General features: G+C 48.0%; 1 protein-coding gene across 2 annotated transcripts; it reads right to left on the bottom strand.

Annotated features, from left to right (window-relative positions):
• Window positions 1-629: 629 nt before the first annotated feature.
• Window positions 630-2,323, bottom strand: LOC119365054 (B-box zinc finger protein 20-like). 2 transcript variants are annotated; one of them, XM_037630641.1, is made up of 3 exons: window positions 1,866-2,323; window positions 1,382-1,765; window positions 630-963 (listed from the first exon to the last, which is right to left on the bottom strand). In XM_037630641.1, the coding sequence occupies exons 1-3, from the start codon at window positions 2,073-2,075 to the stop codon at window positions 760-762; spliced, it is 798 nt and encodes a 265-aa protein (XP_037486538.1). In that variant the 5' UTR covers window positions 2,076-2,323; the 3' UTR covers window positions 630-759. The 2 variants fall into 2 exon arrangements, with proteins under 2 accessions (XP_037486538.1, XP_037486539.1); XM_037630642.1 differs by having other exon boundaries at window positions 630-960; window positions 1,866-2,318.
• Between the last annotated feature and the right edge of the window lie 13,356 nt (window positions 2,324-15,679).

Genomic DNA, 15,679 nt, shown 5'->3' with positions numbered 1-15,679 from the left:
CCTCGATGCTGTCGCTCGATACCCCCGCCCCCATCGCCGGGACGGATGTTGCCTCGATGTCGTCCATGCACTTGTTGGCGGACGCAAACCACTTGGATGCGGAAGTCAAGAAGTGCCTTGAGAGAAAGAAGGAGATCAACATGCGTAAAGAGTACGAGAGGACGGAACCGAAATGGATGGCCGCAGAGGACTTGGCACAGATGGCGTCCGACAAGTGTCCTATCACACTGGCCAGCCGTGACCTGGACTTGAATTTATTTTGGTATGTCCAGAATGTTGAACCGTGATATATTTTGCTTCTTGCATTGTGAATTGTTGAATTTGTGTTATATGATCTGCATCCATGGATCACATGGATTTAAGAGTTTAGATTTGAAGAGTGTGGCTGTCCGCAGGGGCTGTCCAGCGTTTAGGGGGACGGATAAGTCCGGCTGATAATCTAGGCGTATACACTTCGATTTACAGCACGGAAGACGCGCAACTGTAAACGGGCATGTTACAGTACAGTTGACACCCTCAGAAATGAGCAGGATTCGTTCCGAAAAAACAAAGGCGCAGAGTACTTCAAAGCTCAAACAGTCCAGTGATCCAGTGTTCCCAAAGACTCAGAAGCGACGGCATCCAGGACGAAGTAAAAAAATGGCAGTAGATTTCAAAGCGAGCAGCTACAGATCAAACAAAAATTCATGGTCCAGGTCATTTTTCTGATCTTATCTGATTTTATCCGCTACTAGTACTAGTACTGGAAAGCGCACGTTTTCACCAGTAGGAGGAGGAGCCGAGAGACGACGGCCGAGGTCGCTTGCTGCCGGTCCACGCCGCCCCCGCGTGCATCTGCGGTACCCACAGCTCGCGGCTGGCCCGCTCACCCGCGGCGACAACGACTCCACCGATCAGCTGCTCCTGGCCCGCCCACGCCGGGTACCCTTCTTGCGGCCCACCGATCCGAGCCAGCCCTACCTGCTGAGACGCCCAAGTTGCCAAAATTAGTCCAAGCCAAAGAAGAAAAAAAACATGTCTTTTTTGTACATGCAGATGGCTTAAATCTGGAATGCCAAAAGTGGTACTAGGAGCGAGTAGATATTCCCATGGCCATTTTGCGTTAGAGCATCATATCCTGATGGTCTCCACTAGACATTATCCTGACACCCTGGTCAGCCGCTTCGGATTTTTCTCGGTGCTAGTTGCGAGCATGACAACAAACTACCTTAATGATTGCGAGCTCAAAGGTGTTGGGAGCGGGGCGTGGTTACTGGTTAGAGCAGACGAACTGTCTAAATGATTGCGAGCTCAAAAATATTGGGAGTACTGGAAGCATGCGCGTGTTCATGGTGCTCGCAAGATATCTTTGATTGCCTAATACGACTTGTTTGGAACTGACCTGATACGGCTTGTTTGAGGAGACGGCGACGGCGGCCGAGGCGGCGGCGTCGTCCAGGAGGAAGTCCTCGACGTGCCACCCGGGCAGCGTCTTGGTTAGGTACTCGGAGATGCTGCTGCCGTCGTTCGCGGTCGCGCTGGCGCTCGCCGTGCCACTGGCGTCGCCGCTGCAGGAGTCGGCGTTGCAGGGGCTGGTGCTGTTCCCTTCTTCCTCCTCCTGACCCGACGGCGCGGGGGACTCCGCCGGCGCCGACGAGACGCGCACGCCGGTGAGCAGGAACCGGCCGTGCCGCCTCGTCAGCTCGCTGACCGTGTGCACCTGGACGTCGCACTCCCGGCACAGGATCGCCCTGTCCTCCTTGCAGAACAGGAACCCCCTCTTCTCCTGCAGCCCACAACGAGATAACATCAGGTTTCGCCGTAGCACAACACAAATGACACACAACTCTCTGAAAACAAACGTTCTTTGCATATCTCATTCTCACCTGGCAGATGTCGCAGAGAGGCGGCTTTGACGAAGGCGACGAGGAGGGCGAGGACGGAGACGGGTGGAGGAGGGACAGGCGGCGGTGCTTGCCGGCGAGCTTGTTGGCGCGGTGGACGCGGCGGTCGCACGCGTCGCACAGCGCGGCCTCGTCGGCGCAGCAGAAGACTGAGGCCGCCTCGGCCTCGCACACGTCGCACTGCACCTTCATGGCACGATCTGGGCACGCAGCTAGCACAAGCCAATCGACCGCTCGAGAGATGGAGTGGGCGGCTAGAGATAGGCAAGGCAGGTCACGGGGCCAGGCCAATATCTCGGGCTCTCTCTCGGTCAGAGATGTTGCTACTGCATACCGGCACGCGAGAGGTGTTTATATATCGGCCAGGAGGACATGGTAAGAAGGCAGCTGAGTGGGCGGTGCCACTGTGCCAGTGCGTGTTGGGGATAGAGATTTGCGGTGAGGTGAAGGGGCCTTGTTCCTTGGGCGAGGGGAAGGGGGGTCTATGCTGACCTACCCAGCTACCCTGATCTCTGATACTACTAGATCTGATAAATCATGATAGATCTGATAGATGCATTGGATTGCATCCCTTTCGGTCCTGGTGCATATGAATGCAGTAGGAATGAAGTCTCTGTACGTTGTGATCTATTCCTACTCTCTTTTTTTCGTAAAAGAAGTTCAAATTTTCACACGGAAAATATCGTTGTTGCTACAAAAAGTAGCCCGCCACGAATTTAAAGAGGAAAAAAATATGGTGCAGAGGCCGGGGGGTACTGCGGTATGAATGAGCATAAATCCTCCATGTTGTGAGGATATATTACCATTCGATTGTAACCCTATAAATTTGAAATAAAGCTCCCATCAGTTTCGCAAAAGAAAAAGGCAGGGAGGCTTAAACTCCTTTTTGAAAAAAAAAGGAGGGAAACAACGAGATCACACTCACAGTTATATCCCGGACGGAGTAGATCTGAAAACACACATCTTGTCCTTTCTAGGGTTTTATTGTGTATTTTTAGTTGCTCTCATGCTTCAATGTCAATAAAACAAATACATAAGAAAAAGAGAAAAGGGCATTCACTTTTGGGACCACATTTTGTTGCTATCCAGACCCGATCAACTTGTGCAAGTGCTTACCTTGGAGCGGCTAAGCTCTCTGTACAAGGAAATTAAGGCACATACAGACATGCAAATCCAGGAGGATAAGAGCTTGCTAGATGTTACTAGTACTCTATCCGCTTCTAAATATAAGTTTTTTTGGATATTTCAATATGGGCTACACACGAATGCATATAGACGTATTTTACTCATTTTGCTCTGTATGTAGTCTATATTAGAATCTCAAAAAAAACACAAATTTAGGAACGGAGGGGTACTTATCACGGTTTACCTCCTGTCTACAACTGCTAGCACATGAATGGACATGTAGAGCTGAACCGATAACCTTTATTCACATCACATTATCTTGATTTTGATTTGCTGAACTGATGAAAAGTTCAGGCAAAAAACCTTTTTGGGCTCAGTGATTAGGCATCCCTGAATTGCATGACATGAAATGGGCTGGCGACAGGGATCAGAGCTCAAAGGTCAGACGCGGGCGAATGGACGCTCCCAGCTCAGGTCAGGCTCGCAACAAGAGCATCGTCCTTCAACTTGAGGCTGGCCATAGTGATGATATCTTAGCTAGTACTTCCTTCGTTAGGAATTACTTGTCTCAGCTAGTACTCCCTCTGTTAGAAATTACTTGTCTTGAAAATGGATATATCTAGAACTAAAATACATCTAGATACATCCATTTCTACGACAAGTAATTCCGAACGGAGGGAGTATCATACACTTGGAAATAGCAAACACGCTGACGTGACAGAGAATTAAAGAAGAGAGAGAGTGTTAGAGTAATATAGGTAGATACCGTATCATACTAAATATTATTATTTTTCGATAAAGGACATTTCATTGAATAGATATATCGAGGTGATACAATCGCATCGAAAGAAAGCCCGGCCTCCGCATAGCTAGATGCACACAGCCAAAAAAGTCCAGTACCCTAAAAGCAAAAAATAATTTGATACAATGCCAATCAAAAAAACATGTCCAGCCTAAGGAGTGGCAGATCCTATCCGTAGGTCACACCGCCATCCATGGGGGTAGAAAATCTTCCTGGCCGTACGCTTCAGTCGTGTAGACGCCATCATAAAAAGGTCTCTGTCCTCCGGCCTCTGTAGGATAGACCAAGTACGAAGCCATCGTGTACACACATGAATAACCTGCATAGGAGATGAGACACATTTGTTATTAAAAATCACATCGTCATTCCTGGTAAGCCACAGTGCCCAGCATAAGGCCGCCGCTCCCACAAAAATATGTGCAGAAAATTGTTTATCAATACCCCGCAACCAGTTGCCGAACATGTTCCGTGCACTACGTGGTGGGTATAGATTTGAAGCTACTTGAACTATGGCCCAAACTGCCCGAGCGAACTTGCACTCAAAAAATAAGTGTTTGATAGACTTGTCATGTTGGCAAAAGACACATGTCTTGGAACCATGCCAGTTTCGTCGTGCCAGATTGTCTCTAGTTAGGATGACTCCTCTGTTAAGAAACCAGAGGAAAATCTCCACTCTTAGAGGGATTTTGAGCTTCCACAATTTCTTGTTATCAACTGGAACATCACAATGAACCATTGCATCATACATGGATTTGACTGAAAATTTGCCATTCTGATGCAAGTTCCATCGAAAAATGTCCGGCTCATCTGACAGTTGAATGTCCTCCAGGCGAGTGAGTAATTCATTCCATGCTGCCAGGCGAGGGCCAAAAAGGTCCCTACAGAAAGAAATATCAGGGTTTTCTTGTCCTAAAACTTGTTTGATTGTGACGAATTTATGTCTAACAATCCTATACAAGCTCGGATATTGCACCATTAGTGGGTTATTCCCTAGCTAGATATCTTCCTAGAATCGAACCTGAGAACCGTCCCTAACTGAGAAGGTCCCAAATTGGAAAAAGAATTCCTTGGCCTTCATCACACCACTCCAGAAATGCGAATCCCCAGGTTTCCAATGAACTTGAGAAATGGCATTGGATCCCACATACTTGTTGCGAATGATTTCCTGCCATACTCCATTCTTAGTGAGTAGTTTGTAAACCCACTTACCGAGAAGAACAATGTTTTTAATCTCAATGTCTTGGATTCCCAGCCCCCCTTGACTTTTAGGTCTGCATAATACGCTCCACCTAGCCAGTCGATATTTCTTGGATTCGTTATCGCATTGCCAAAAAAATCTGGATCTAAAGTAGTCTAGTCGCTGGAGAACCCCTTTCGGTATGTGGAAGAATGACAACATATATAAAACCATGTTGCTTAGAACTGAATTGATCAAGATCAATCGTCCCCCGTATGACAAGAGCTTGGCCTTCCAACTGGCTAAGCGTTTCTCAAGTCTCTCTTCAACATGCTTGCACTCAGCGATAGTTAAGCGTCGATAGTATATGGGAATACCTAGATATCGAATCGGAAACTGCCCGAGCTGGCATCCAAAAATCTCAGCGTATGTAACATCCCCAGCATCACACTACAATAATCTCCCTCTAATGAAGGTCGTGTCATCATGCCAAAATACCACTTGTCCAAAATCTGCTTCAAATTCAAATTCAAATTGCATGTCAAATATTTGCTTCTTCTTTCATGCAAATAAAATAGTTCATCCAATGGCAAATAATTCCTAGATATTTTCATGTTGAAGCCAACATTTTTGGAATTCCCAAATTACCCCTGAGAATTTATTATCTGGTCTAGCAGTATTTAAGATGTCCTTTTCATTTTCTAAAAATGCTTGTACAGCTCCTGAAGGCCCAAAATTTTTTGTCGCAGTGCCCAATTATTCTTTGAAATTGTTTTGACCAGTGGCATAATTTTGCAAAGTTATTAGTGTCTAAAAAGAAGATGCAAAAGCTGTTGGAAAAACAGAAAATAAATTAAAAGGGAAAAGCAGAGGGGAGAGAGAGAAAAGAGCCCCTGGCCTCCCATTGGGCCTCGGCCCACTCCAGCTGGCCAGCCCAACTCCCCCTCCCCGGTCGGTTCTCTATACCCCCGACCCTGTCACTACAGAAGCAGGGCTCCCGCCCGACCACATCGCCGGCCACGCCGACGAGAGGATAAGGCCGAACCCCGCAACCCCTCGGGCTCCCCACACCCCACTAACCCCTCCCAGATCCATTCATCCCCACGCGTCTCTCCTTCTCCTGCTCTGCTTCCAACCGAGCGCATCCGGCGTCGTCGCCGCATCGTCCAGCGTGGCTGGCGAGCTCCTCCCGTCGCCCCGCTACATCCTTCGGACCCGCCTCCCTTGACCATGCCTTCCCGATGGGCCGCAGGACGCCGGGCGCCCCCGAACGCTGCCTCGGCCTCTTCTTCTGTCTTCAGCCACTGGAGCTCTGTCGCGACGATTCGCCGCCTTCGTGCTTCCCCAACCTCACTGGCCTCCCGTGCCGCATCGATGTGACCTTGTTGTCCTCCCCTCCTGTCCCCCTTCCTTTAATACGTCGTAGATCGCCGCTCCTGTTTTGCTCCCCGACCGCCCTCTACCCACGCCTGCACCCGCATCGTGCGCGCCGTGGCTGAAATCGCCCGCGACCGCTCGACTACATTGTCGCCGCTGCTCGCCGCTGTTTCTGGCACGCGCCCGCCGCCCCACGCCTCCGGCATGCCGCCATCGACCACCGCGACCCTACTGGCCGGCTGCGCCGAGCCGGGATCCGCCCTGACATGGCCCTGAGTAGGCCTCTGGCCGCCGACGCCTTGTGCGTTCATGTGTGCCCTGCCTGGGAGGCCGGTTGTGCCTCTGCTAGTGGGTCAACCCAACTAGATTAGGGGGGCCTAATTAACTCAATTAACTTAACCTTTTACTAACCCTTCACTTACATATGGGTCCTCCTGCTAATAAAACGTGGCTAAATAAGTTTACTAAAACGGTGTCAAGACATGTGGCCCCCTGGGTAATATAAAAGGTTTAATTCAACTCTAGTTAAAAGCTGGCTCTATGACATGTAGGCCCCATAAAATTGTTCACCTTTGACCAGACAACTGTTGACTCCTGAGTCAACGGTTGACCTGGCCCCACCTGACATACTCTAAGGCTAGCTACTGCTGTGTATAAAAGGGGTTTTGCACTGTTTTGGATAATTCAAATTAAATAATTACAGAAATTCTAGAAATTACTAAAACTTTAGAAAGTAATAGAAAATAAACCGTAACTCGGATGAAAATGTTTTATATATGAAAGTTCCTCAAAAAAATCCAATGAATTTGGATGCGTGATTCATTTACCTGTCAGATGCCTCTAACTATCTGAACATGGAACTTTCCCCCTTCGATCATCTGTCTGACACAGGTTCGAAACCGGGAAAACATTCCCGGTTGGATTTCCCCCTTCACCTATGTTGTGTAGCCATACGTTAGGTCACACCTGGCACAACATATTGCCATGTTATGCCTTATGATGCTTTGTTTGCTTTATATTTATCTTCCCCCTCTTCTCTCCGATAGACCCCGAGACCACTGCCGACGCCACTGTGATCAACTACATCGACGACGACCCCTCCTTGCCAGAGCAACCAGGCAAGCCCCCCCTTTGATCATCCCGATATCGCCCATTCCATTCTCTCTTAGATTTTGCTACTGTTATTGTTTGCTCCTATTCAGATGCATAGCCTGCTTTTGTATCTGCTGTTGTACATTACCTGCTTATCCTAAACTACTTAGTATAGGTTGGTTAGTGATCCATCAGCGACCCCCACCTTGTCCTTGTTGCCCCGGCTTCATCATCGAAGATCAGGCCCCGGCACCGCACATCACTTCCCCTTAGTTGCTCGACACTACTGGGTTACTATCGAGTACCGAGGGTGAGACCTCATTACCACTTCTGATGTTAACCCTGTAGTGTAGCTATTCGGTCGTGGTCATCAAGGGTGATTTCCTCTTTAACCACTTCCGATACGACACTGTTGTGTAACCCCTCAAGTGTGAACCTCGAGGGTGGTCCCTCTTATGTTCACCTTGGTGATTACATCGAGTGGAATTCACCGAGGGTGATTCCTCGGGTTTTCCCCTTGATGTTTGGACACACGCATACTTCGACTTCACAATTGTTACTTGGAAAGGTGGGTCGACCCTGAGGGGTACCCGCGAGTGATGTGGAGATGGGTTGACCTGGAGGGTACCCGAGAGTTGAATACGAGGCGTGGCCGGGCATTCTTAGCCCTTGCCGCAAGTCCTCGAGACGGGGCGACGGGGTCACATATTTCGTGAGTCTCTGCTCCTGACCGCACTACCAACACACTAACGGTTTGGATATTTGATCCGAGGAGCCTCTGGCCTAATAGCACTAACCATCACGTGGGCATAGTATGGGCGTTCTGCGTCGTATGCATCAGTCGAAGCTTAATAGACGTCAGCGACTGAGCGGCGCGTGCCGGGTTGGACTGGTTACGCCTTCACTTGTATAAGGGAGGCTAGGTCTGCTCACCGGCCGCGTATGCAACATGTAGGAGTTTCCGGGGAGATGGCCCATGACCCCTGGGGGCATAGGTTTAGTCTGGCGTGCTGACCTGTCTATTTAGCCTAGGTCGGGTTGCGGCGTATTGTTTGGCCGAGGCCAGGCATGACCCAGGAAAGTATGTCCGACCGGAGTTAATCGAGCGTGGTGGGTAAGTTGGTGCACCCCTGCAGGGAAGAAAACATCTATCGATAGCCTGTCCTACGGTAACGGACACTTGGAGTTGTATCCTGATCGATACAACTAGAACTGGATACTTGAGGTGATAACTAGATAGTATGGCTCTGGGATTGCTTTCTCGCAGGGAGTCGTGAAAGAATCTCTAGCCGAGGTTGATAACACTACTACTTTACTTTATGCTACTCTACTCCCTCCTGTTTGCTGCAAGATGGTGGTTTCCAGAAGATGCTAGTCTTCGATAGGACTAGGCCTTCTCTCTATTCTGGCATTTCTGCAACCTAGTCCACATATACAACCTTCCTTTGATAATGTTGCATATGTAGTGTAGATCCTTGCTTGCGAGTACTTTGGATGAGTACTCACGGTTGCTTTGCTTCCCCTTTCCCCCTTTCTTCTTCTTTCCGGTTGATGCAACCAGATGTCGGAGCCCTGGAGCCAGATGCCACCGTCGTTGCCTACTACTACGTGGAGACCGCCGACGACCAGGAGTAGTTAGGAGGCTCCCAAGCAGGAGGCCTTGCAGTTTTGATCCATGTTGCTTTTGTGCTAGCCTTCTTAAGGCAAACTTGTCTAACTTATGTCTGTAGTCAGATATTTTTGCTTCCGCTGACTCTTGTGTATTCGAGCCCTCGAGCCCCCTGACTTGTAATATAAAGCTTGTATTATTTTAATTTGTGTCTAGAGTTGTGTTGTGATATCTTCCCGCGAGTCCCTGATCTTGATCGTACACATTTGCGTGTATAATTAGTGTATGATTGAATCGGGGGCGACACAAGTTGGTATCAGAGCCGACTGCCTGTAGGTAGCCCCCTTTCCAACCCCTTGGCCGAAGTTGAGTCTAGTCACTTAAAAATACTTTTACTAACATGGCTGTGTGGCTTACGGGCCCACGTCACCATTGGGTGGTATTAGGATCTTTTATTGCTCGTCTATACTCTGGGACTCTGATCTCTCATCTACTCAGGTTAAACATTTTACTAACTCTGACATTAGGCTCTCGTACCCACTTCCTCCCAGAGAGCCCCGACATTATTGATGATCGCTTGCTTCGCCAGAAGATTCTGAAGATACTCTTCGATGTTTTCCCGAGACCCTTGTGCCCTTCGCCGTTGCAATTCCCTTCCACCGATAAATCCCCATGGATAGCTTCATACACTTACCGTCCATACCTTCTTTTCCAATTGCTCTTGTTACTACAAGATACCCTGAAATACTTTGCAATTTTTCCAAGAATCTTTTTGCGCCTGCTGCCTTGCAGCTTCTTTACGCCTGAATACCCCTACAAATAATTCCTCACACTTATCGGGGATTTGTTCATCCCTAGTTGATCATATGTCTCACAAAATTCTTCGAATGCAATTCAATCTCCGGATGATCCTCTGCAGCCTAGTGCTCCCGAAAGTCTTGTCTGCCTGCATTATGGTTAAATCCATATGTCCGGCAATATTCATTGACATCCTTTTGTCATTGTCATCCTGAGCCTATTGATTCAATATGTTGCATTGCTCACAATCGTCAGTCAAACCCTGAAATTTGACCTTCCTGCTCGTATGTCATTTTGGACATTAGTTGGATCTCGGCCAATCATGTTGTACTTGATTGTCCACCTAGTTCCCTTCGACTTGAACATCGAAATTATTCAGTTGCTTCTATAATCTGATACCTTTGCACTATTTCTTCTTCTGGTTGAGCATTGTTACTCACATCAGATTCTTTGTGGTTAGCCATATCCTTTGGTGGATTATTATCTGACCATTCTTGCCTATTCTCAAATCCTTGAGTTCTTCCTCTGATACATAATGCCTTTGGTAAATTGTATCCTCTGCTTATTGTCAACCATGCTGCTATTGAGCTGATGTTATATGCTCTGGAACTTAGTGGTATATGTTCCTAAGATACCCCTACGGGTTGAATCTATGCCTTCCCTAATCCGAGTGAACTCGAAAGAGATGTGAGTCATACTCTTCTGGTGCTTCACCAGATAAATCTTCCGCACTACAAATTCTTCGAAAATGAGGAGTGAATGAAAGGTTATGCATTGAAGAAGTGGGAGTCGACCTTGAACCTTTGTGTTCATGCCCATGGACCCGATGTAGAACTTATCATGGAAGCTGCTCGTACAAATATTTACCCCTTGTTATAAGTTCATCTTGTATCGGTGGTTTGATCATTCATAATCATGGTGCCGACCATAGTTTCTCCTTAATTCCATTTCCCGAACAAGTTAAAATACTTGTCTCCTGCAAGTCATTTCACCTGTCCAACCTCCAATTTGATCTACCTTCAAGTATTGCCTCATGTTATCTCAAGGATATTGTGTCATTGCACTACCTCTTGTAAATTCTTAATTGGAGTGATACTCCGTCACATCATTCCTAGCATGATCGGATATATCATTATCGTGCTAATTTTAACTGTGCTACCTGGTCCTTATTCCTGGCGCACAACTTTTCGATGATGAGCGAAGCTTACGTCGATCTTCCTCATCTTATCGTTCCACCCTGAACAACAAGCTTGAATCCGAGCTTGTGTCGTATACGTTGTTCCAATAGCCTTTGCTTCATCATTCCTTTTGCTTGATGTCGTTGCTGCTCGATGGCATCTTCATAGAGCCTCTCGACAAAATTTGTCGTGATCACCATCAATATACTGCCTTGTTCTAAGATATCAATTGAATTCATGGCTAGAAATACCATCCCTACCCCTCGATGATTTGTGATATCATCGATGACATCCTTGACTTCCTGCCAACACAGATCTGGTCGTGTTTGGTTATTCCTTATGTTTCGACATAATCTTGGAAGTGTTCCTTTGTATCTTTTGAGATCTTCAGATCCAACTCTTACCCGAAACACTATGATTAATGCTACCTCGAAGCATGACTGAGGTATTCCGAATATCAGCAAGAACATTGGAAGCTCATTGTTGAATGTTTCTTGATATATTATCCAAACACTTTTGTATGGGTAATATCATGATTCTTCCCTCGCCCCCTTTATCTAAATGCTTTTGAACTTGCTATCATATCATGTATATCCTGCTCCTCTTCCCCTTGGGAAGGATATATTCCAAATTCTTGTGTGTAAACACATTTTCCTTTCCAATGTTCTGATTAATCTAATGATCACCTTTATTTTCCATTGTTTTGTTTAACCTTTCTTGTGGTTTATGAGATCTAAGCAGTAATAGTTCCCTGCTTATGAAAACACCTCGGTTTACAACTCTGTTAGTGTGACCCTGTTACTATTGCTGACGACATCTTGGTAACCCCCGATGGACGAGGACTTTGCCTATTGGTCCGCCTCGTTCAACGAGCAGGAAAATGGTTCTCTTCGTCCCTCGCCCTTGGTACCAATGTTGTTGCCAACATAACTGACAGACTATCCTCTGCCATGCCTTGCTACCATGACCGTGCAATATGTCGGCGTCCTTCCTACTTTTGAACCACATGGTGGGCCCATAACCCACAGTTCCACAAGATCAAAACCTGACTCCTGTACATCCTTGATTCCGAAGTATCCATTTTCACTTGCCTTCGTATGTAATTCATGCGCCACCTTCCCAGTGATCTATTCTAGTATCATATGCAATAAATTTTGTTGTTGTTGCTCTGAACCCCTTTCACCTTTTGATTAGGCATCGAATGATTGCCTGCCCGTTAAAACTTCTCATGGTACCTTCATACTTTGGTCTCGATGTTTTATTAAGTTTCAACTCGAGAGATACTTCCGCCTCATTCCCTGAATTGTTCACCAGCTAATTAACCCTATAAGGGCCAGTTCACCCGAAGTTACTCTTTACTTCCCCACTTAAATCTCGGGAAAAGATTTTTTTTAGTGGAGGAGATTTGTAACATCCCTAGCATCACACTACAGTAATCTCCCTCTAATGAAGGTCGTGTCATCATGATCATCATGCCAAAATACCACTTGTCCAAAATCTGCTTCAAATTCAAATTCAAATTGCATGTCAAATATTTGCTTCTTCTTTCATGCAAATAAAATAGTTCATACTATGGCAAATAATCCCTAGATATTTTCATGTTGAAGCCAACACTTTTGGAATTCCCAAATTACCCCTGAGAATTTCTTATCTGGTCTAGCAGTATTTAAGATGTCCTTTTCATTTTCTAAAAATGCTTGGACAGCTCCTGAAGGCCCCAAAATTTTTTGTGACAGTGCCCAATTATTCTTTGAAATTGTTTTGACCAGTGGCATAATTTTGCAAAGTTATTAGTGTCTAAAAAGAAGATGCAAAAGCTGTTGGAAAAACAGAAAAGAAATTAAAAGGGAAAAGCAGAGGGGAGAGAGAGAAAAGAGCCCCTGGCCTCCCATTGGGCCTCGGCCCACTCCAGCTGGCCAGCCCAACTCCCCCTCCCCGGTCGGTTCTCTGTGCCGCCGACCCTGTCACTCCAGGAGCAGGGCTCCCGCCCAACCACATCGCCGGCCACGCCGACGAGAGGATAAGCCGAACCCCGCAACCCCTCGGGCTCCCCACACCCCACTCATCCCCTCCCAGATCCATTCCTCCCCACGGCTCTCTCCTTCCCCTGCTCCGCTCCCAACCGAGCGCATCCGGTGCCGTCGTCCAGCGCAGCCGATGAGCTCCTCCCATCGCCCCGCTACATCCTTCGGACCCGCCTCCCTTGACCATGCCTTCCCGATGGGCCGCAGGACGCCAGGCGCCCCCGAACGCTGCCCCGGCCTCTTCTTCTGTCTTCAGCCACCGGAGTTCTGTCGCGACGATTCACCGCCTTCATGCTTCCCCAACCTCACTGACCTCCCCTGCCGCATTGATGTGAGCTTGCTGTCCTTCCCTCCTGTGCCCCTCCCTTTAATACGTCGTAGATCGCTGCTCATGTTTCGCTCCCCGACCACCCTCTACCCATGCCTGCACCCGCGTCTTGCGCGCCGTGGCCGAAATCGCTCGCGGCCGCTCGACTACATTGTCGCTGTTGCTCGCCGCTGTTTCTAGCACGCGCCGGCCGCCCCACGCCTCCGGCATGCCGCCATCGACCACCGCGACCCTACTGGTCGGCTGCGCCGAGCCGGGCTCCGCCCTGACATGGCCCCGAGCAGGCCTCTGGCCGCCGACGCCTTGTGCGTTCATGAATGCCTTGCCTGGGAGGCCGGTTGTGCCTCTGCTAGTGGGTCAACCCAACTAGATTAGGGGGCCTAATTAACTCAATTAACTTAACCTTTTACTAACCCTTCACTTACATGTGGGTCCTCATACTAATAAAACGTGGCTAAATAAGTTTACTAAAACGGTGTCAAGACATGTGGCCCCCTGGGTAATATAAAAGGTTTAATTCAACTCTAGTTAAAAGTTGGCTCTATGACATGTAGGCCCCATAAAACTGTTCACCTTTGACCAGACAACTGTTGACTCCTGAGTCAACGGTTGACCTGGCCCCACCTAACATACTCTAAGGCTAGCTGCTGCTGTGTATAAAAGGGGTTTTGCACTGTTTTGGATAATTCAAATTAAATAATTACAGAAATTCTAGAAATTACTAAAACTTTAGAAAGTAATAGAAAATAAACCGTAACTCGGATGAAAATGTTTTATACATGAAAGTTGCTCAGAAAAATCCAACAAATCCAGATGCATGATTCGTTTACCTGTGAGATGCCTCTAACTATCTAAACATGGACCTTTCCCCCTTCGGTCATCTATCTGACACAGGTTCGGAACCGGGAAAACATTCTCGGTTGGATTCCCCCCTTCACCTATGTCGTGTAGCCATACGTTAGGTCACACCTGGCACAACATATTGCCATGTTATGCCTTATGATGCTTTGTTTGCTTTATATTTATCTTCCCCCTCTTCTCTCCGATAGACCCCGAGACCACTGCCGATGCCACTGTGATCGACTACATCGACGACGACCCCTCCTTGCCAGAGCAACCAGGCAAGCCCCCCCTTTGATCATCCCGATATCGCCCATTCCATTCTCTCTTAGATTTTGCTACTGTTATTGTTTGCTCCTATTCAGATGCATAGCCTGCTTTTGTATCTGCTGTTGTACATTACCTGCTTATCCTAAACTGCTTAGTATAGGTCGGTTAGTGATCCATCAGTGACCCCCACCTTGTCCTTGTTGCCCCTGCTTCATCATCGAAGACCAGGCCCCGACACCGCACATCACTTCCCCTTAGTTGCTCGACACTACTGGGTTACTATCGAGTACCGAGGGTGATACCTCATCAGCACTTATGATGTTAACCCTGTAGTGTAGCTATTTGGTTGTGGTCATTGAGGGTGATTTCCTCTTTAACCACTTCCGATACGACTCTGTCGTGCAACCCCTCAAGTGTGAACCTCGAGGGTGGTCCCTCATATGTTCACCTTGGTGATTACACCGAGTGGAATTCACCGGGGGTGATTCCTCGGGTTTCCCCCTTGATGTTTGGACACACGGATACTTTGACTTCACAACTGTTACTTGGAAAGGCGGGTCGACCCTGAGGGGTACCCGCGAGTGATGTGGAGACGGGTTGACCTGGAGGGTACCCGAGAGTTGAATACGAGGCGTGGTCGGGCATTCTTAGCCCTTGTCGCAAGTCCTCGAGACGGGGTGACGGGGTCACATCTTTCGTGAGTCTCTGCTCGTGACCGCACTACCAACACACTAATGGTTTGGATATTTGATCCGAGGGGCCTCTGGCCTGATAGCACTAACCATCACGTGGGCATAGTATGGGCGTTCTGCATCGTATGAATCAGCCGAAGCTTAATAGACGTCAGCGACTAAGCGGCGCGCGCTGGGTTGGACTGGTTATGCCTTCACTTGTATAAGGGAGGCTAGGTATGCTCACCAGCCGCGTACGCAACGCGCAGGAGTTTCCGGGGAGATGGCCCATGACACCTGGGGGCATAGGTTTAGTCCGGCGTGCTGACCTCTCTATTAGCCTAGGTCGGGTTGCGGCGTATTGTTTGGCTGAGGCCGGGCATGACCCAGGAAAGTGTGTCCGGCCGGAGTTAATCGAGCATGGTGGGTAAGTTGGTGCACCCCTGCAGGGAAGAAAACATCTATCGATAGCCTGTCCTACGGTAACGGACACTTGGAGTTGTAT

Source organism: Triticum dicoccoides, chromosome 2B (genome assembly GCF_002162155.2).
Source record: "Triticum dicoccoides isolate Atlit2015 ecotype Zavitan chromosome 2B, WEW_v2.0, whole genome shotgun sequence".
NCBI lineage: Eukaryota > Viridiplantae > Streptophyta > Magnoliopsida > Poales > Poaceae > Triticum > Triticum dicoccoides.
The sequence above is the reverse complement of the archived record's forward strand: the minus strand, read 5'-3'. Positions and strand labels throughout refer to the sequence as shown.